At 37.7% G+C, this 21,591-nt stretch overlaps 1 protein-coding gene across 2 annotated transcripts in view; it reads left to right on the top strand.

Annotated features, from left to right (window-relative positions):
* Positions 1-18,571, top strand: part of DENND5B (DENN/MADD domain containing 5B) — a 267,015-nt gene extending 248,444 nt beyond the window's left edge. For both annotated transcript variants that reach the window (XM_006874749.1, XM_006874750.1), the window contains exons 15-21: positions 2,060-2,205; positions 6,708-6,826; positions 8,147-8,334; positions 13,392-13,474; positions 13,687-13,813; positions 14,758-14,932; positions 16,751-18,571. In XM_006874749.1, coding sequence (XP_006874811.1) covers positions 2,060-2,205; positions 6,708-6,826; positions 8,147-8,334; positions 13,392-13,474; positions 13,687-13,813; positions 14,758-14,932; positions 16,751-16,946 — 1,034 coding nt within the window. In that variant the 3' untranslated portion in view covers positions 16,947-18,571. The remainder of the gene's footprint in view (positions 1-2,059; positions 2,206-6,707; positions 6,827-8,146; positions 8,335-13,391; positions 13,475-13,686; positions 13,814-14,757; positions 14,933-16,750) is intronic.
* Positions 18,572-21,591: the final 3,020 nt, after the last annotated feature.

The following is a 21,591-nucleotide window of genomic DNA, read 5'->3' as shown; positions in this document are numbered from 1 at the left end:
TTTAACAATAATAATAATAATAATAATACTGTAAGTACAGTATAAAAAGAGCAATATTATTAAGCTTTGCAGTGGTCCCTTAGCAGCCACAAAACTGTTGATCCTAAACAGGCCTCTTTTTTGTAGCTTTACTATTTCTGTCAATGCAAGAAATGAGTAACCTTCTGGCATCTAAAATAATGTCGCAAGCTAAACTCTTCTGCTTTCAGTTTCAAAAACCGTTTGATTCTGATGATTACTAAACCATGAAAGCATGGCCTTTTCTCTGGCATTTTCCTTTCCTTCAGCCAAAATAAAAGGGCAGAAAAGGGAGGTTATTCACTCAACATAAAGAAAGTCATTTATGTAAAATTAGGGAAAGGAACCATTTATCCCATTCGTTTTCCTCATCTAAGAATGCATTGAACCATGAACTCATATTGTAAAACACTATCTGGGCATCTTTTCCACTAAATGTTTTTAATCTGATTTGTAGATGTTTTCAAGGAGGGCTTCTAGGAGCCCCTCTTGTGACTTAATGAACAGAAATCCCAAGGATACCAACAAAAATATTGATTTCAGCTTGCTAAGAAGAAAAGTCCTAGTGTGCCATTGCGGGTTAATGCACTGGACTGCAACATCCATTTGAACTGCAAGGTCCGTGGTTCAAGCTCACCAGGCACTCCTTGGAAACCCTGTACAGGATTGCTATGAGTCAGAACCGACTCAACAGCACTTAACAACAACAGCAGCAGCAAGAAAAAAAAATATGGCACTGATGAATAAAATATGGCATCACACTGTCCGATAAACACTGGACTCCGAACCTGAAGTCAATAGTTCAAACCCAGCAGCCTCTCCTCAAAAATCCTATGTAGGGTCAGTAGTACAGTCAGAACCAACTCAGTGACACTTAATAACAACTTACCAAGGTCGACAGTTGACCACTGAATCAATAGCACTTAACAATAAACAACAACAACAATGTGTTTAAACCATCCTCATTTTTTCTTAATGGTAGCAAGAATAATGTCTTTGTTGTGCGGGCACATTTGAACAGCACAATGTGATAGGACAGTGACATCTAGTGGTGGGCCTTTTGAAGTGTCTTGAGAGAAAAAAGGCTTCACAGATTTCTGTCCTCTTGATTCTTTTCTTGCAGTTCCTCTTACACATGCATTACCTTAGCAGCTTTCCAAGTCCTGGTTTACAGACTTTGTTATGTCCAGAATGGAGATGCCAAGAAAATCAGCAATAAAGAAATAGTATCCAAGAAGTTATCTAGTCTTCTTTTCATATGGAATCACATCAATAATCATAGTGACTAATGTTTGGTTTTGGTACTGAATTAATAAAAATACTGTATAGTGCAGTCAGTGTTGGTGTCCGCCAGTGTTAAGGTCTGAAACTGTTTATAAATTTAGTGATGATGTATATTCAGGAGCCCTGGTAGCATAGTGGGTTTCTCATTGGGCTGCTAACCACAAGATCAGCAGTTCAAATCTACCAGCTATTCCACCAGAGGTAAAGATTTACAGCCTCAGAAACCTTACATAGGGTTGCTATGAGTCAGAATCAACTAGATGGCATTAGGTTTGATTTTTTGGTTTGATATATCTAGAGTGATATATTGCCATACATATATGGCAATGTATATGCAAGGAAGCCATCGTAAGTATTGGTACTTCTAGTTTACAAATTAGACCTCTCAACTGAATAACAAAAACCCAAACTTGTTGCCATTCAGTCATTTCTGACCCCTAGTGACCCTGTTGGACTGAGTAGAACTGCCCCATCAGGTTTACGAGGCTGTACATCTTTATGGAAACAGACTGCCACATCTTTCTCCTGTGGAGTAGCTGGTGGATTCGAACCACTGACCTTTCGATTAGCAGCCAAGCACTTAACCACTATGCCACCAAGAATCCCTCTAAAGGGATTAAAACGTAAATTTTTTGTGTAAATACATCTTGACTGAACATAAAAGCAAAATATCTGTAAAAGTAAATCGTTCTTTAGAGATACTAATATTTTTGTTAAAAGGAGAATGTTACTGCAATTTTTAATTAATGTCTTTCAGTGATTCCATATAGGTCAGTGATCATCCCAATCAAAAAGTTGAGCAATGCGATCATCACATCTAACCCTTGGATTTGTGTGGCAGGAGAGCTGGGAGATACAGGAGTAATGCAGATTCCAAAAAACCTCCTTGAAATGACTTTTGAGGTAGGTTTTAACTATAAAAACCTTCTTAGCAAAACATGTCAAATAGTTTTCTACAGAGGCTGTTTTTTGTTTTTTTGTTTTTTTAATTAAATAATAAAAAGGAACACTCACACAGGCCAGATCAGTTTTGTGACTGTATACTTAAAGTTATCTTAAGCAGTTTACTCTCAGTTGTATTTTTATTATTAAAACTCTGTTTTTATATTTGTAAGACTAAGGTGTTTGGGGACTTTGCCAGACCCTGTTTTATGATTCCCAGTTCTTTGCACACTTAATTATGCTCTACTTTGTCTTCTCGGACTGCCTTTACAATTTTTCTATTCATCTATTTTACTTTATTACTTTTTCCAGTCACTTCAGCTTCTCTTTGTGCATTTTGATCCTTTCTTTCCATACTGTCTTTTTAATGACCTTTCGCTTTCTTCCATTATGATATTTTTGATGTCATACCACAACTCTTGGTCTTTGGTTATTAGTGTCTAATGCATCAGATCTATTCTTCAGATGGCCTTTAATTCATGTGGGATATATTCAAGATCATATTTTGGCACTTGGGGACTTGTTTTCATTTTCTTTAGCATAAACCTGAACTTACATTTGAACAATTGATGGGTCTGTTCTGCAGTCACCTCTGGCCTTGTTTTGACTGGTATTAAGCTTTTCCATTGATTTGATCCCTGTGTTTTCCAGATGATGAGGTCAACATGTATGTTGGTGTTGTTGTTAGGTGCCATCAAGTTGGTATCGACACACGACACATAGTAACCGTATGCACAACAGAACGGAATACTGCCAAGTCCTGTGCTAACCTCACAATCGCTGCCACACTTGAGCCCATTGCTGCTGCCACTGTGCCATTACGGGTCTTCCTCTATAATTTGCTGACTGACCCTCTTTACCAAGCATGATTTCCTTCTCCAGGAACTGGTACCTCTTGATAATATGTCCAAAGTATGAGAGATGAAGTCTGGCCGTCTTGGCTTCTAAGGAGCATTTTGGTTGTACTTCCACCAATACAGATTTATTTGTTCTTTTGACAATCCATGGTACAAAATATTCTCTTCCAGCCCTGTAACTCAAATGCATTAGTTCTTCTACAGTCTTCTTTATTCATTGTCCAACTTTCATATGCAGTTGAGGTTATTGAAAATACCATGGCTTGTGTAAGGCGTACCTTAGTCCTCAAACAGACAATGTTGCTCTTCAACACTTTAAAGAGGTCTTGTGCAGCAAATTTGCCTAATGTAGTATGTTGTTTAATTTCTTGACTGCCGCTTCCATGAGTGTTGATGGTTGATCCAAGCAAAATAAAGTAATTCAAAACTTCACTCTTTTCTCCATTTATCTTGATGTTATGTATTGGTCCAGTGGTGAGGACTTTTGTTTTCTTTACATTGAGGTGGCAACCACATGGAAGACTGTGGTCTTTGATCTTCATCAGTAAGTTTTTGAAGTCCTCTTCACTTTAAGCAAGCAAGATTGTATCATCTGCATATCACAGATTGTTAATGAGTCATCCTCCAATCCTGATGCCACATTTTTTTCCATATAACCCAGCTTTCTGAATTACTTGCTCAACGTACAAATTGAATAAATATGGCAAAAGAAAACAACCCTTGTACATACCTTTCCTGATTTTAAATCACTCAGTGTCCCCTTGTTCTGTTCAAACAACTGCCTCTTGTTCTATGTACAAGTCCCTCAAGAGCACAATTAAGTGTTCTGAAATGCTCATTCTCCTCAATGTTATCCATAGCTAGTCATGATCCACACAATAAAAAGCCTTTGCATAATCAGTAAAGCACAGGTAAACATCTTTCTGATATTCTCTGCTTTCAGCCAACATCCATCTGACATCAGCAATGATATCCTTCATTGCATGTTCTCATCTGAATCTGGCTTGATTCAGATTGATTCAGAATCAGTTCTCTGTCAATGTACTGTTGTAGACATTTTTTCTTATCTTTAGCAAAACTTTACTTGCATGTGATAGTTACCATATTGTCCGATAATTTACACATTCCGTTGGGTTACCTGTCCTTGGAATGATCACAAATATGGATCTCTTCCTATCAGTTGGCCAGGTAGCTATCTTCCAAATTTCTTGGCATAGATGAGTGAGTGCCTCCAGTACTGCAACAGTTTGTTAAAATACTTCAATTTGTATTCCATCCATTCCTGGAGGCTTGTTGTTTGCTAATGCCTTCAGTGCACCTTGGACTTTTTCTTCAGTATCATTTCTCAAGCTGAAGAACCTGAATAAAAATATTCAAGCCTCAACATGAAATATTGAAGGATTCTATGTGAACATTTTTTAATGATGCAGAAAGCATCAGAAGAAGATGGAAGGAACACACAGAGTCACTGTACCAAAGAGAAATGACCGATGGCCAACCATTTCAAGAGATAGCATATGATCAAGAGCCAATGATACTAAAGGAAGAAGTCAACCTATATGGTGTTGTTGTTGTTAAGTGCCGTTGAGTCAGTTCTGACCCATAGCAACCCTATATAGGGTTTCCAAGGAGTGGCTGGTGAGCTTGAACCACCGGCCTTATGGTTCAGACGACTTTGCAGTCCAGCACATTAGCCCACAGCACAACACCAGGACTCCTCAACATGTGTAGTTGTTGTTTATGTTGTTTAGAAAATATATTTGCAATGAATAAATCATTGGTCATGCAAAATTCTATCATGCAATCTCCATCATCGCTTTTATCACCAAGACCATATTTTCCAACTGCTGGTCCTTCCTCTGTTTCCAACTTGTTTCCAATCACCAGTAATTATCAATACATCTTGATTGCATTTTTTTTTATCAGTTTCAGACTGAGGAGATTGGTAGGATTCTTCAATTTTGTCATCAATGTTTTAATGGTTGGTACATAAGTTTGCATAATAATGGTATTAACTGGACTTCCTTATAGATGTATAGATATTATCTTACCACAGACATCGTCAAGCTAGATCTTGAGATGCTCTTTTTTACGACGAATGCGATACCATTCATACCTCTTCAACTTGTCTTTCCCGGCATAATAAACTATATGATTGTCCAATTCAAAATACCAGTCCATTTCAGCTCACTAACGCCTAGGATATTGATCTTTATATGTTCTATTTCATTTGTTGATGACTTCCACTTTTCCTGAAGTCATACTTTGTACATTCCACATTTCAATTTTAATGGATGTTCACAGTTTCTTTTCACTTTGAGTTGTGCCCCTTCATTAGATGAAGGTCCTAGAAGCTTTACTCTATCTACGTGGATAAGGTGAATTGTACTTTCAGGAGGTAGCACTTCCCCAGTCATATTTTGAGTGCGTTCTAACCTAAGGGGTTCATTTTCCAAGATATATAATTGGAGTTTATGATCTTTTGGAATCCTCGTGTGGTGTTGCGGGTTAATGCACTGTAATGCAAAGTCAGTTTGAACCGCAAGGTGGGTGGTTCAAGCTCATCAGCCACTCATCATAAACCCTATTCAGGATTGCTGTGAGTCAAAACTGACTCAACAGAATTTAACAACAACAGTGGTGGTTTAATTTTCAGAATTTAAAAGTCAGGATTTTGTTGAACTTTGTTTTTCCTGGAATGCTTATTATTATTACTTCGTTTTGTACTTGTCCACAAAAGGGCTAGTAGGGGCATTGATAGCTCTACTTTTTTTTTGCCATAGGTACTAGTAGATGAGGTGTGAGGTCACTTCTACCTTAGTATTTTATTGTTGTTGGTATTGTTAAGTGCTGTTGAATTGGTTCTAACTCATAGCCACCCTTTATAGGATTTTCAAGGAGCAGCTGATGAGTTTGAACCACCAACTTCGAGGTTCAAACCAACCTTGTGATTGTGTGCTTATCCTATAGCAGCACCACAAGACTCCCAGTATTTTATTAGGAACAGAAAAATATCAATGTCTATAATATTTCCTGGTATGGTGCTGTAGGATAAGTACTGAACTACTAACAGTAAGGTTGGTGGTTTAAACCCACTAGCCACTCCTTAGAAACACTATACAGGGTCCTTCTTGGAAGCTATGAGTCAGACCTAACTCAACAGCACTTAAAAATAACAGCAAAAACAGATATTTTACTGATTTCTGTAACTGAATCTAAATAGTGTCATCCTTTGCCCACCTCTTGAAATTCTTCTTGTCCCTCAAGCTGTAGATCATGTCTCTGTGTTGTCCCTGGGTCCCCCTGTTAGAATTGTTGCTTCCTAAGTGTCCTTTGTAGCACTGTTTACATCCCTACTGCAGCATATTGTGTAGTCCAGTTCCTTTAATAGTTAATATTCATATGTCTCCTATATTGTTACATTAAGGCTTCCTGAGAGCAGGAAGCTTGTGTGAATAACTTTGCTGATGTATATAGTGGTAGCCCTTAGGCAGGGTAGGTCTTCTACTGTTGTTTTTTATCAGAAAAAATCAAAGTATCCTGCCAACACTGAGCTGCAGTAGGCTGGAAATGGATATTGAATAACCTGTGGTCCATTCCCTGCAGTGTCAGAACTTGGGGAAGCTGACCACTGTGCAGATTGGTCATGACAACTCAGGACTGTTAGCCAAATGGCTAGTGGATTGTGTCATGGTCAGAAATGAAATCACAGGACATACCTACAGGTAAGTAAATGTCCTTGGAAGCTCAGAATTCTTTGAGATTCTTTAGATTAAAAAAAGCTCTGAGAATTATTTGTTTTCTTCCTAAAGCTTTCCTACTGACTTCTGAATTTTAGGTTTTTGGTTGTCTGTTTGTTAATGTAAATTTTAATTGCCAAAATTGTAATTAAAAAAAAAAGACTGTGCTGCTAATGCTTATTAGTTTAGAAGTTTACAAAGATTGGTAGGTATAATGCTGATAAAAATAGGAAAATGAAGCTTAAAGGTTTACATGAAAGGAAAGGATCGCTTGTATTCTCCTAGTTATAGTCAGCACTCTTCTGTGAGAGCATTACTCTCATTCTCTCTCAAACTTAACTCCTACATTAATTTCTAGTGTGAAAATATTCTCCCCAAAACTAACAACAGAATTTTAATACATATTGCTGCTGTGCATCATGGAGTTGATTCTGACTCAGCAACCCTGTATAGAGTTTTCAAGGCTGTAAATCTTTACGAAAGCAGAAAGCCTCACCTTTCGCACGTGGAATAACTGGTAGACTTGAGCTGCTTACCTGTGGTTAATAGCTCAGCTTGTAACCCACTAGGCAACCATGGCCCCTTTTTGAGTATACACTGTTGTTATTAAGTGCCATGAAGTCAGTTCTGATTCAGAGAGACCCTCTATAGGGTTTCTGAGGAGCAGCTGGTAGGTTTGAACCTACTGGTTCAAACCGAACTTGTACTCCAGTGCATTATCCTGTAGCACCACACCCAGGCTCACTAAGCATGAGAAAATATTTTTAAATTATTTTTATGTTTGTTGTATGTGGTGACCTCTGTGGCAACGTAAGAGAATATATTTGCTTTTTAAAGATTCCTACTACAGAATTCTTAAGAGTGACATGTGGTATTTGTAATTTACTTTGAAATACTTTTAAAATTTGTTGCTAAGTCATTTCTGACTCACAGCGACCCTGCATAGCGTTTCCAAGGAGCAGCTGGTGAGTTTGAACCACCAATCTTTTGGTTCAAACCAACTGTGCAGTCAAGTTCTTTATCTTACAGCACCACACCAGGACTCCACTTTTAAATTTTAGAAAATTTGGAAAATACTAAATGTAGGTAATAAGAATATGAATGTATATTATACTGTTCTCACCACATATCTATGTGTTTGAAATTTTCCTTAGTTAAAATAACAACCCACTATCACTTAAAATTATGGGTTATACTCATGGTTTTTGGTGTTTTGGGTTTTTGTTTTTGCTTTTCGTTGTTGTTTAATTCTGAGAAAATCTCGTTTAAAAAAATGGTGACTCAGAAGTTTTTCTATCCTACTAGGTTCCCATGTGGACGATGGCTGGGGAAGGGTATTGATGATGGAAGCCTGGAGAGAATTCTCATCGGGGAATTGATGCCCTCTGCATCAGATGAGGACTTGGCAAAGCAGTGTCGGACTCCACCCCAGCAGAAATCACCCACCTCAGCTAGGAGATTAAGCATTACTTCACTGACAGGAAAAACTAGCAGTAAGTAGTTTATCTTTCAATTGTGCCTCAGATGTTGCAGTTCACATAGGAACTGTTATATTGACGAAGTGTGATAGGAGATTAAAAAGAAGAAAATTGAGGAAAATTAATTTGGGAGAAGGAGCTTTAAAAACAAAAGAGAGAATAAAGAGAAAAAATAAAGATAAAGCATTAAACAAATAATCAAAGCCTGAAAATTTTGAGATATTAAAATCTCAAAACACTGAATGCTAAGTTTTAATCAAGCTGTGGAAATATGAATAAAGAATTTACCTGAAATTTAACAGAGTAGTAATAAAGATGGGGAGTCCTAGTGTGGCACTGTGGGCGTCAGACTGCAAAGTCGTTTGAACTGCAAGGTCAGTGGTTCATGCTCACCGGCTGCTCCTTGGAAACCCTATAAAAGGTCACTATGGTTCAGAATTGACTCAAAGGCATTTTAACAACAACAATAAAGATGGTCTCCTGTTATGACACTGAGCTGCTAACCACAAGGTAAGTGGTTCAGACCCACCAGCCACTCCTCAGTACCAGGTCTTTTTTCCATGGAACTGCTAAGAGGATTAGAACAGCCAACCTGTCAATCAGCTAAACACTTTACCATTGTGCCACTAGGTTTCATTTCTCTTGTTTGTAAATAGGGTCTTTGAAATGTTTTCAGTTCACATGAAGTTACACTGGAGTAGGGTAGGACCTAAGGCCATCTGCATGAGGTCCTTATAAAATAGGAGGAAAATCACCTAGAGTCAGACATCAATCTAAACCAACAACATGAGTATATGTCTGCAAACGGCAGAGCATACAGAAAGGCCTGGCCTCCCAGAAACCAGAATGACAAGAAAGGATCCTCTCCTAGAGCTTTTAGAGGGAACAGGTCCTGCAGACACCTGTTCTGTGAGAAACATTTGGATGATGTGAGAAACATTGCCCATACTGACAAACACTGAAGTAATCCAATCTGTACTCATTTTAAAGAGAGTGAGGCTTTTTTAATTCAATTTTGCAAAATCAGGAGCTGCATGACCAGCCTGCAAACAGTTTTATTCCCCTGTCTCAAAAAAGTCCCTCCTCCAGTTCCAGTTCCCCATTCACAGTTCTACCCAGTACCTCCCATTTACCCTCTCCCTAGAGAAACCAAAATGGCTCACCCATGGTCTTAATGACTGTATCCTTATTTAAAGTTTCTAGTCCTAGAACAGATTTCTTTTCTCCCTTTCCCCAATTCATCCTGCTTACCTATTCCTGGGTGTGAATCAACAATCTGTGTCTAACAATCTCATGGGCTTTTTTATTCCTGAAGGTGGACCCTGCCCACAAGAATTATTTCTCACAGATTACTAGCCTCCAAACTGGGAGAGAGAATACATTTCTCTTCTTATAAGGCACCCAATTTGTGCTATTTTGTTACAGCAATCTTAAAAACTAATATACCTGCCCCCTTAGTTCATAAGAATAAAATCACAAAATACTATAAAGGAATTAATTTTATGGATAGACTATCTTGTTCACATGCCACCATCAGTAGTATAGAACCCAAACCAAATCTACTGCCAATGAGTCTACTCCAATTCATAGTGACCCTGCATAGGGTTTCCAAGGCGATAAATCTTTTCAGAACCAGAGATCCTCATCTTTCTGCTGAGGAGCAACTGGAGGGTTTGAACAACCAACGTTGTGGTTAGTCGCCCAGTGCTATCCTACAGCATCACCAGTATACCTCTAATTTATACTAACGTTTAGTAGACAGATTAGTGTCTCCAAAGATAATAGTTCATAATTCCTGGAACCTATAAATGTAGTATTACCTTATTTAGAAAAAAAGGTCTTTGCAGATATGATTCATTAAGGGACTGGAGATGAACAGATTAGTCTGGATTATCCAGATGGACCCTATATGCAGTCACATATATCCTTATAAGAGGGTGAGTAGACATACAAACAGAGAAGATGATGTGGAAACAAATTGCAGTGATATGGCACCAAGTCAAGGAATGCCAGCAGCCACAGAGCTGGAAAAAGGCAAGTATCAGCTTTCCCACTAAAGCCTCTTATCAGAGTGCAGTCCTGCTGACACCTTGATTTTGGTCTAGTGATACTGATTTCTGATGATGGCCTCCAGAACTGTTAGAGAATAAACTTCATCATTTTAAGCCACCTGTTTGTGGTATTTTGTAACAGCAGCTGTAGGAAACTAATATAGATACAGTATATAATTAATGAAAAACATTATAAAAGTTTATCAAGAAAGTAGATTTATTTGAGATATATAGATAGTTGTCATAGTAGAATAACAAAAGGCACCTAATAGAAGCCCCTTAGCTTAGTAACAAAACATTTCCCTAAATATTATTCATTTCTATTAATTTGTTAGCGCATGCTATGAAATAGGATGAAGTAGTCTAAAAATGTTTCTTTCTTTCTCAAACTATATCCTTAATCCATTATTCCTTTCTGCTTTCAAAAGTTAACTTCATTCCACACACCCACTGGAATGACAAAAAGGCTGATAATACTAACTAAATATTGTTAAGAGTGGATATGTTCAGACATTACCAGTGATAATGCAAAATTGAAAAAATTTGGCAGTTTTTTTGTTTTCAAAATAGATGCACACTTTCTATGCACTTAAGCCCGCAGTCCCATTCCTAGATGTTAACCCAAGAGAAGTGAAAACATGTGTCTGCACAAAGACTTGTTCTCAGTCATTCACAACAGATTCATTCACAATACCCAAAAATGGAAACAGCTCTGATATCCATCAAATGATGAATGGTTAAGCAGGTTTTATTCAACAGTATAGAAATATGAAGGAACTACTAATACAGTCCAACAACATGGATGAATCTCAAAAACATTATGCTAAATGTAAGACGGATTCCTGGTGTGACGCAGTGGTTAATGCACCAGACTGAAAAATCTTTTGAACTACAAGGTCAGTGGGTCACCAGCTGCTCCTCAGAAACCCGATACAGGGTCGCTATGGATTGGAACCAACTTGACGGCACTTCACAACAACAATAACAGGTGTAAGAAACCAGACACATAAACTACATGTTAATATGATTTCATTTATATGAAATTCAAGAAAAGTGTTAGAAAGTCATCATTGGTTTCTAGGTGCAGAGAACCAGTGGAGGGATTGACTAAAAAGGTACTTGAGAGAATTTCTGAGTTGATGGAAATGATGTAACATGATTGTGTTGTTTTTAAGTGCCGTCACATCAGTGCTATCAAGTCAGTTCCAACTCAGCAACCCTGCGAAAGGTTTCTGAGGAATGGCTAGTGAGTTTGAACCCCCGACCCTGCTCTCCAGTGCTTTATCCCACAGTGCCACACAAGGTGGTGGTTATATGCCAAACTCATCAAATTATACATTTAAAATTCAAACCTTAATTATGCTGATTTCTTTTAAATTATGCTGATTTCTTTTAAAAGTTATTCTTTGAATCATTCTAATTGCATGGGATATCACTGTAATGAGGCCTTATCCTCCATTTTGGTCTTAATTTCTTTCCTTACTCAGTAAGCAGAAGACATTCAGAAATCTGAGACTCAGAGATGGCTAGCTTGCTATTTCTCACAGTGTGTGCAGGCTGATGTTCATAAAATGCAAAAATTTCAATCAGCTTGAAAATTCTACTGGGATGAGTAAAAGTTTTCAAAATAGATCTTGTTGTTTACAAGAGAAAACAATATTTACAGAAAAAATAAAATAAGTTCCTACTAGGAATTGAATAGGCCACAGTATCAGCTCTTCAGTCATAAGAGGGTTCCATTTTAATAATTTTTATGCATGAGTGTAGACAAAGTTATTTGACTTTTACCTGAAGAATTGTTTTATATAAGAAATTCTGTATCAGTATTAATTAAAAGAAATTTTTTATTTAATCACCACAAGAAGATACCAAAACATGTCATCGTTTTCATCTTACATATTTTTTTATCCCAGATGAAACCTGAGTTTACCACTTTTTTTTGGTCTTAATTTTTTAATTGTGAAGGAAATGAAGACTTACAGAAGAGATCATCAGTTTTACATTCAACAAGTCATATACTTTGCTTCATTATGATGGTTACCGTACCCTCTGTGTACCCTTAGTTAACAGTATTTACCTTTGTTCACTTTACCTTTTGTATTCCTACCTGTGTCTTCCGCTACCTGTATTTTCTTTCTGCCAACCTCTCCCTCTTGTTGTATATTACCTTCCCCATCACCCAAATTCCTATGTGTGCACTCTAGCCAGTAAATAATATTCCCTTTCCTCGCATCCCATCACCTTTTGTTTTTTTCTTTAACTATCCTTGAGACTTGAGAAGCAAGGTGATTTTGGGGTCCCATAGAAGCAGCCCACTGAATCCTCCTTCAGTCAGGAAAGGGGCCTACAAGAGCAGGTGCTGGATGCCAGGATGAAGCAGTACTTAGGCAGCTAGCAGGGGCCGGGACCTGGGCTTTGGAATGGAGTTTCTTAGTATACCCAACTTAAACATAAAAGCATTAACTCCAGGTGAGCCATTGGGAGCTTCAGGAGATTGGGCCTTTGCCCAATATAAGGAAGTGTCTGAAAAGAGATATACTGCAGGTCTTCGCCACCTCCTTCCTCACATCTGGGGACTTGCAAGCACTTTGTGACAAGCCCCATGACAGGTGATTGACATATTTTTTTCGCAGTGACTTCGTGAGGTGTGTATTTTATTATAAATACCATTGAAGAAACTCAAACTTGGAGAAAGTCAGACACTTAGCCAAGGTTTTTGATTGTAAGTGCTAAGACTGGGATGTGAACCTAGGGGTCTCAGATGTTTTCCACTGTGCAGATGCCTTCCATTTGACCAAACTGTACAAGGGCAAGCATCATGGAGCCTCTGACAAAACCAGCATGCTCTGACGGAGTGTTCCTTGGTTACCATTCACACAACAGATATTTATAGTGTCCACTATATTCTACTCACTATTCTAAATGTTTGGGATCTACATCAGTGGACACAGTTTATAACCCATAGGTACTGTGATTTCTTCTTCTCACAAGAGAATTCAAGCACTGTTCATTATCTTACAGAGCCTAACACTGGACAGATCCAAGAAGGAATTGGAGAAGCTGTGAACAATATTGTGAAACATTTTCACAAACCTGAGAAAGAGGTAGCATGCACTATAAAACTTGTCATGGTGGGACTTTTAAGGCCACTTTCATATGTAATGCTTAGGCAGTAAGGGTACTTTAATTTATAAGTCTTCTAATAGCCATGAAAGTATGTTCCTTTATAAAGTTACCCTCAGCACTGTGTCTCTGGTGTTTTTCTTAGACAGACACAGCAAATTATTCTTCAGCACTGTTATGTTATGTCCCACAGAGAGGAAGCCTCACAGTATTGCTTTGTGGAGAAAATGGCCTGGTTGCAGCACTTGAGCAAGTTTTCCACCACGGGTTCAAATCCGCCCGCATCTTTCACAAGAATGTCTTCATCTGGGACTTTATAGGTAAAAGGCACCTAACAACAACAAAGCAAATGTTTGTTATTTTTAGATCACTGAATGTTTTTTAGAAAACTGAAAGACCTAGGAATATGAGTGAATGAGGGAGATATGTTTTTAAAAATAAGTATCAAATTAGCACTGTTCTTAGTTATCATTCATGCAACAGATATTTATAGTGTCCGTAATAGTCCATACAGTATTATAAATGCTTGGGATATACATCAGTGAACAAAACAGACAAAAATTCCTATGATTGACAAACTTACATTCTGGTGGGGATGAGAGGGAGACCAAACAGTACATATCACAAATACATAATTTATTTGGTATGCTGGAAGGTGATCACTGATTTCAAAAAAAATAGAGGTGGGTAAAAGAAAATGGTAGGGGTCCCTGGGTGGTGCAAACAGCTAACACTCTCAGCTGCTAATCAAAAGAGAGGAGGTTCAAGTCTACCTAGAGGTGCCTTGTAAGAAAGGCCTGGAGATACGCTTGCTTCTGAAAAACCTATGGACTTCAGCTCTGCTCTCACATGGGACTGCCATGAGGCAGAGTCAGCTCAGTGGTAACTAAAGAACTGGGGGAAGGAAATCAAGTGGGGAGTGTACTTTGAAATAGGGTAGTTACAGGTTTTGATGAGAAGATGACATTTGAGCAGAGTATTTAAGGAGGTTGAGGGAGGGGGTCAGATGGATTGACATCTGGTAAAAGGTTACCACAGGCCTGGAGTGCAGTCTAGATTAGAAAATATATAAAGCATGTAATTCCACTAAGAACCATGGACCTCTGGAATGAAATCTGAAGCCAGTGATAAAGCAAAGCTTTGGCTTCAGAACTGACCATATGCAAAATACTGTTAGCATTCTCAGGGGTAAACTGAATGGTAAATCTTTGTATATATGAACTGTTGATGTATGTTATGCTATGATTCTGACTTCCTTCCTCAGAGAGAGCTGTTGCTTATTTTGAAACCACTGACCAGATTCTAGACAATGAAGATGATGTCCTTCTTCAGAAATCATCCTGTAAAACCTTCTGCCACTATGTGCACGCTATTAATACAGCACCCAGGAATATTGGAAAGGACGGCAAGTTCCAGATTTTAGTATGCCTCGGAACACGGTAAAAAGCCAGTTGTTGACGTTCTCAGTCTTTTTGTTGTTGTTGTTGTTGAACAGAAGTCCAGAAGGGTTATCCTACATCATGTGCCTTATAAAGATTTTCCGTGAATTTCTTTCATTCCAAGTTTCATGAGACTAATATTCATTACTTACTATGTGTTTGTCAATGTGCTAAGTACTTTAGATACCATTGTGTCATTTGATCACACCCGTACCACGGCAAGAAGTAGCAACCAGTAATCCCCATTTTTTAGATGAGAAATCAAGACACACATCGGAAATTTTCCCCAGGTCATACAGCTAGAAAGAGGCAGAGCCAAGAGTCACACCCAGTCTCACTTTGGAGCCCAAACCCTCAACCATTAGTTACAATATACTAGCTCCCAAAATAAGATAGCTATATTGCTAACAGGTAGATTGGTAGAAAATTAGATCAACCAACACATTCACATGTATATATTTACTTTGTGTATTTGTATATAAGGAGCCCTGGTGGCACAGTGAGTTTGAACCCACGTGCCATTCTGTGGCAGAAAAACATGTGACCGTCTGCTTTGGTAAATATTTACAGCCTTGGAAACCCTATGAGGTAGTTCTAGTGTGCCCTACAGGGTATGCCCTACAGGGTACTAAGAGTCAGAATTGACTCAGTGGCAATGGGTTTGGGTTTTTTATTTGGTTTGTTTTGTTTTTGTTGTATCCTTTTTGTTGTTATAGTTGTTATAGGGTCTTATACTACCATGTTGCTTTAAATTTAATAATAATATTGTGGGATTTTTGCTATATGATTATCTCTAAGATTGTTTCCTACCACCTTATTTCTGAAAATGGCACATGAGAGCTGTACAAGCCTTTGATTTGATTTTAAAACAGCTTTCAACATTTTAGATAGTGAAGCACATCCAGAACTTTAGAAGACTTTTTTTTAACTTTATTTGTTTCCTGTTTAGGTTTTGTTTCCTTTCTCCTAAACCTCTAGGAAATTCAGAATGACCTAATTATGGCTGTCCTTGTCATGAAATGCATATCAAAGGCTGCTCACTAAGGATGCTTAGGTACTTAGTGACAGAGAGTCCTAATTGTCAGGGTTTAATTCAGGAAACTCTGAAGATAGAACTGAGTTCTGTATTCCTCCTTTATAAAAGGTGATCAGTTTCAACTGCGTTTTTCCAGTTCCTTTTGAGCATGACCCGTATCTCCTTTGATCTCCTCAGAGTTCTGATTTATTAGACCAATACGGAACCCTCTCTGGTTTATAAAATCTACTTAATGTTTTTCTGCTTTGGTTTTGTTCCTTATTTTGTTATGTTGTATAAGCTAAAAAAAATCTAATCTCTAATTGTTGTTGTTGTGTTGTTGTTATGTGCCGTGGAGTCGGAACCGACTCATAGCGACCCTGTACAGGGTTTCCGAGGGTGTAAATCTTTACGGGAGTAGAAAGCCTCATCTTTCTCCCGCGGAGCAGCTGGTAGTTTCGAACTGCTGATAGTTAATGTTATTTTCCAGAATATATTCACTTTCCAATATATTTGGGCACAATCTTCATAGATGTCTAAATAACTCCCATTTTGTTTCTTTAAAGAAAGAAAAGAAGAAATTCCTTCTGCCTGGCTTTTGAAAGTGGTAAAATTGGAATAGAGAATTCTTTAGTGTGTATATAATGCCTTATGACCACCTTTAGGACCTTGATTTTTAATCAAGTATCTTTAATCACAGTATCTTCTTACCAGTAAAACTCCAACTTCTTGGCTTTGGATTCCTCTCTACTGACCTCAGATCTTGTCCTGTCGTAGTGAGTTGTTTCTCTTTGGCTCTCTAGGGATCGCCTGCTCCCACAGTGGATTCCATTATTAGCTGAGTGTCCTGCCATTACCCGAATGTATGAAGAGAGCGCCCTCCTGCGAGACCACAGGACTGTCAACTCCCTCATCCGCATTCTGCAGACTATTCAGGACTTTACCATCATCCTAGAAGGATCCCTTATCAAAGGAGTGGATGTGAATCCAATTGGCTAGAAAACTCTCAGTCTAGACCCCTTGCTTCTGAACTTTCCCCATTAAACAAGTCCATAAGGACCGATTTGATTTGGACTTGTCTGATGCAGTCGTGAGCCACTGCAGGGGGAAGCCTGCCATATCCCCCAATTTGAACAATCCTTATGCTACAGATAAGGCAAATGCTGTATTGTAGTTCATTTGAACCTGGAATTTAGTATAAAATAGAGTATTTTCATGTGTTAGATGTGTGTAAATATACTATCTTTAAGAAATTATATTACTCGAATAAGATACTTTTCTTAGATTGGCTATTACTGTGACTTAATAAGTAGTTTAAAAACATTGGGGGTTGGGGGAGAAGAGTGGTGCTAGTCAGGAAGAAGCCGGGAAACATGTAAATATAGGGCACCCCAGTTGGGCTTTGTTTTCCTCACTGTATCACAAAGGACCCCCAGAATGCATTGTTCTGTTATAGCCATTCATCCTGGTGTCCAGTCCTTTGTATTGTGAATGTAAACTGCTTTACTTACTAGATGACAGAGTCCTCCTTTTTATCTTTTAAGTTACAAACTGTTTCATACACTTGAATTGTGAGTCACTTTTCCAGTCTTTTGGAACATTTTTTTTTTTTAAGTCAGCACAAGGTGAATATGTAATTCAAATAGTTTCAATGCTGGACACCAGTTTGGCTGCTCTGGAAAGAGAACACACAAAACCTGAGAAATGTGTTAAATTGTGGGATTCTAACTTCTCTCTGCTTTGGAAAGATTAGCCTAGACTAACTTCATTCTTGACATTTTTATTCCTGTTATTTGAGGTATTTTGGGAAGATGTGAATTTCAAAGTGTTGGCCTCATAATCATAAGAACTGCAAACAATCCTGAGATTCTGTGCTTTTAATTTGACCAGCTAAACTCTGCAGTGGTGCTGTACCTCTTAAAGATAAACACAAGTCCCATCTTTGTGGGGTCCCGGTCACCCTTTCCTCCTCTCTCCCCAGGCCCATCCCCCCTCTCAGGAACTGGAGGAATGTTTAAGAAGGAAGGCTCTGTGTGGCTTGGAATGTTTCTGTGAAAGTATATGTTGACCATGATAATGCAAATAACAGGAGGAAAGAATGGGCTCTTTCTGGGTCTTTCTAGGGGAGCTTCATGTTTCTTTGTAAGGAGTAGTAATGTAAAACAACTGGCCCAGAGAAATTAAAAGCCACTTCAGCACAGACTGGCAAAATGAAAGCAAAGCAAGAAGCAACAATTTTGAAACACCAAAAGTTGTGAGTAACTTTCTAGTTTGGTATTCTTTTTAGGAAAATGAAATAAATGTGGTATTAGCTAATAACTTAAGTCTTCAACTTATAGTAGGCCCTGCAACTCTAATTAGACATTTGCACATTTTAGCAGTGAAATTGCCTCAGCAGCGCTCCCGGTTTTATTCCCAGTGTGGCTGAAAAGCAAAGACATGGCCTCTAGGGATCCTTGTACAATCTGAGGGTGCTGGGCCAACAATTCTGGTGCCCTTATTTCCTGGAGGAAGAACTAATGAAACAAGTGCCTCCCTCCTTTTTTCAAATACTACATTCATTCAGGGCAGCCAGGGAACAGCCCCCTTTGAACATAATGTGACTTTGTACTAGAGAAGAGAAAGAGGAACTGAGGCTGCATTAGGAATCCTTAGGAAGGGTTTAAGAAGATGGTCCTGGGTAGACCCAAGATTTGTTTACCTGAGTCCACAGTATGTGGTTATCTGGTGGTAAAGGAGACCTCCAGAGCCTGTTTTATAACAGATTACTACTGTGTTTCAGTGATCAGACACAATCCTTTACAGATTTAACCACAACCCAGAGTTTTGTTCTTACTATCTTTTTCTTTAAAACCATGCTTCTGGCACACTGAGTAATCAGTGAGAATGATTTACACCAGGATGCTAGAACTGACACAGGTCCACCCTTCTCATTTTATACATGGAAAGACTTAAAGAATAAGTGAGTTTTAAGTACTTCCCCTTACCCACAGCTGGTCAGTGACACTTCACAAAGTCTAGAATGCATATTTTTGTTTTTTATTACATTGGGCTGCATGAGACCAGACCTTTAAGGTATTCTTGCTAATATTCATCCACTTCTACACATGCTAAGCCAGGTATCCAGGTAGGAAATAAGGGTTAGTATACATTTTAACAAATTGTTCTCAAATGATTGAGAATTAACATCTGTTGTTAAATCTAGAAACAGAGTTGGAGCAGACCCCAAAAAAAGTTAAACCTAAAATTTCATCTTAACTTTATGTAGTATAACAGTGAAATGACAGATATTTTTAAATAAACATACTAAATTTAGCACATCCTCAGTGTTGGGTTTTTCTTAATTACCTGGGGAACCAATGATATGACCAGTTCTCTGAACATGGGGGAGACTCCTTGTGAGCTGCCTGAATGAATGGTCGACAGCCCACGCTTACTTGAATATTAATTACCAGTAGTGATAAATCTTGGCCTTTCAGAATACATTTAATATTCAGAAATAACATAAACTCCGTAAGGTCCAAATCTGATCAATGAAAAGGATGCTTACCTGAGCTAAGGAGCGTGAGGTCACATATCAAGAAACAAAGACAGTTCTTAAGTGGCTTTAACTGTTTCTGAGCCAGTACGAAAATATTTTGAGCTGAGCAGTAGCAGAATCCTTAAAATAAATGTACATTCATAGCCTTTCAAGGTGGCTTCTAGAAGGACCATGCCCACTTAAAAGAAGTCTTTCTTGTTATGTTAATATTAAAATTAGTTTATTGCTTTAGGATCACAACATAAAAGTTAAAGTGAGTAAAAATTCACTTTTAGCTGACTTCTTTTTAAAAAAAAAAAATCTCAACTGTAAATGCCTGGGACCATAATTAGTATTTTCACATAAAATAATAACTTGAAAATTCATTTTTAAAATTAAATTGCCAAAAATATTTTCTAAGTATTCAGATATCCCAAGTCCCTAATTTCAACCATTATGACACAGTGGCATTATACTGATGCTGGAATTACATGTGAGATCCTAAAGCAGTGTCCTGGACAGCAGTCATTAGCTGTTTAAAAATGACTGAGGCTCAATATTTATGAAGTAGCATAAAGTGGGGTTCTAAGTGGGAGGGAAAAGATACCAAGAAGAAAAGTAAAGCTTCCTACCCCTCTCCTCACTCTTCCCACTGCAGTGAGAATTTGATAATAGAAATGATCAAAAACTTACGAAAGTATGTAATTCCCTCTAAATTTCATTTTAAATGTTTACCTCATTTTTATACCTTTTCTTACCCTGTGGTACCTATTATAACATGGCTTTATTTATTTTTTTCTTAATTATTTCAGTGGACTTCTTTCACACTATGTGAATGATAATGGAGGGATAAGGAACTGTTGATGTTTCTTTTTTGTCAACAAGGAACTATTTATACCTGAATTAAGTGAATGTTCGAGGCTGACCATAAATGTCAGTTTGTGTGAACTGTATGTTGACACCCCTAAGATAATTTGGAAACATAAGATAACTGACAATGACTTCAGATTCATAGGGGAAATATTTATTTGACAGCATTGGAGTGTAGGTATTCATAATAAAAAATAGTCTTTCTGCTATGAATTAGAGTTTTCAGTAGATTATTTTCAGTTAGAGAACTGTGAGGATATCTCTGTGAGGTTTACAGAAACTCGTGTGTCCTTTTCATCAAGTTGAAGAGTAATCTGAACCTTAACTCTGTGTATTTCAGTATTAACACACCTTCATTGATTGAAAATGGAGTCTTGAGTCCTTCTCTACTTTTATAAAGTGAATCTTATTCATAAATTATCTGTGTTTTTGAAAGTCCCTGCTTCTTATATAGTATTTGCTGCATTATTATTTACTATAAATAGGAGACAGAAAAGAATAAACTACTAGGTTCCTTATTCCTGTTAAAGTACACTTATAAATATCTTGGGGGAAAAAACTGAATTCCAAGCTTTCTATAGAAATTTCTGATTGTAATGTCATCAGAAGAATCCATGGAGAACTGCATCCTCCCAGATCTTGTTAGAGCTTAGTTGCCATCTCAAGGACAAAATAAAGATTGGCTTTGTAAAGATAATACATTGAGCTATAATGCCAAAATGAGAAAAGTTCATCGAACCAAATTTCTCCCTATTTTAAGGGGTCCAGGGTGTCCTTGGTTTGTTCAGGAGAGAATCATGCTTGATACAATTACTTTAATGTGCGTGAATTCAGTCTTTACTCCCAGCACCAATCTTGTTGACAGTAGAGAGGTATACTAAAGAGTTTCTGTTGTCAGTCAAATAAGGGTGTGAAACAGAAAGTCTTGTGTTACATTTCAACCATATATAAATGTATCCTGTGTATCTTTTGGGGGGAAAAAGCATTTCTGCATTTAAATTATATTGTTTTCCTTTTTATTGTTAACAAAATGCATCAGAACTGGATTCCCCCCCACCCCATTTGAATATAAGTTTTAAAGAGTATTGTGATATCAAGCACTTTAACATACATATCATAGAAACTGACGTGGGTTTTTCAGGTTTTGGAGTACATTTAAATATGACTTTTCATGCTTTGTTCTTTACAAATAAAACTGTGGGATTGATACTTTGTTTTGCTTCATTATTGTAGAATCTTAATAGTAAGTGGTTC

Source organism: Chrysochloris asiatica, unplaced genomic scaffold (assembly GCF_000296735.1).
Source record: "Chrysochloris asiatica unplaced genomic scaffold, ChrAsi1.0 scaffold00299, whole genome shotgun sequence".
Taxonomy (NCBI): Eukaryota; Metazoa; Chordata; class Mammalia; order Afrosoricida; family Chrysochloridae; genus Chrysochloris; species Chrysochloris asiatica.
The sequence above is the reverse complement of the archived record's forward strand: the minus strand, read 5'-3'. Positions and strand labels throughout refer to the sequence as shown.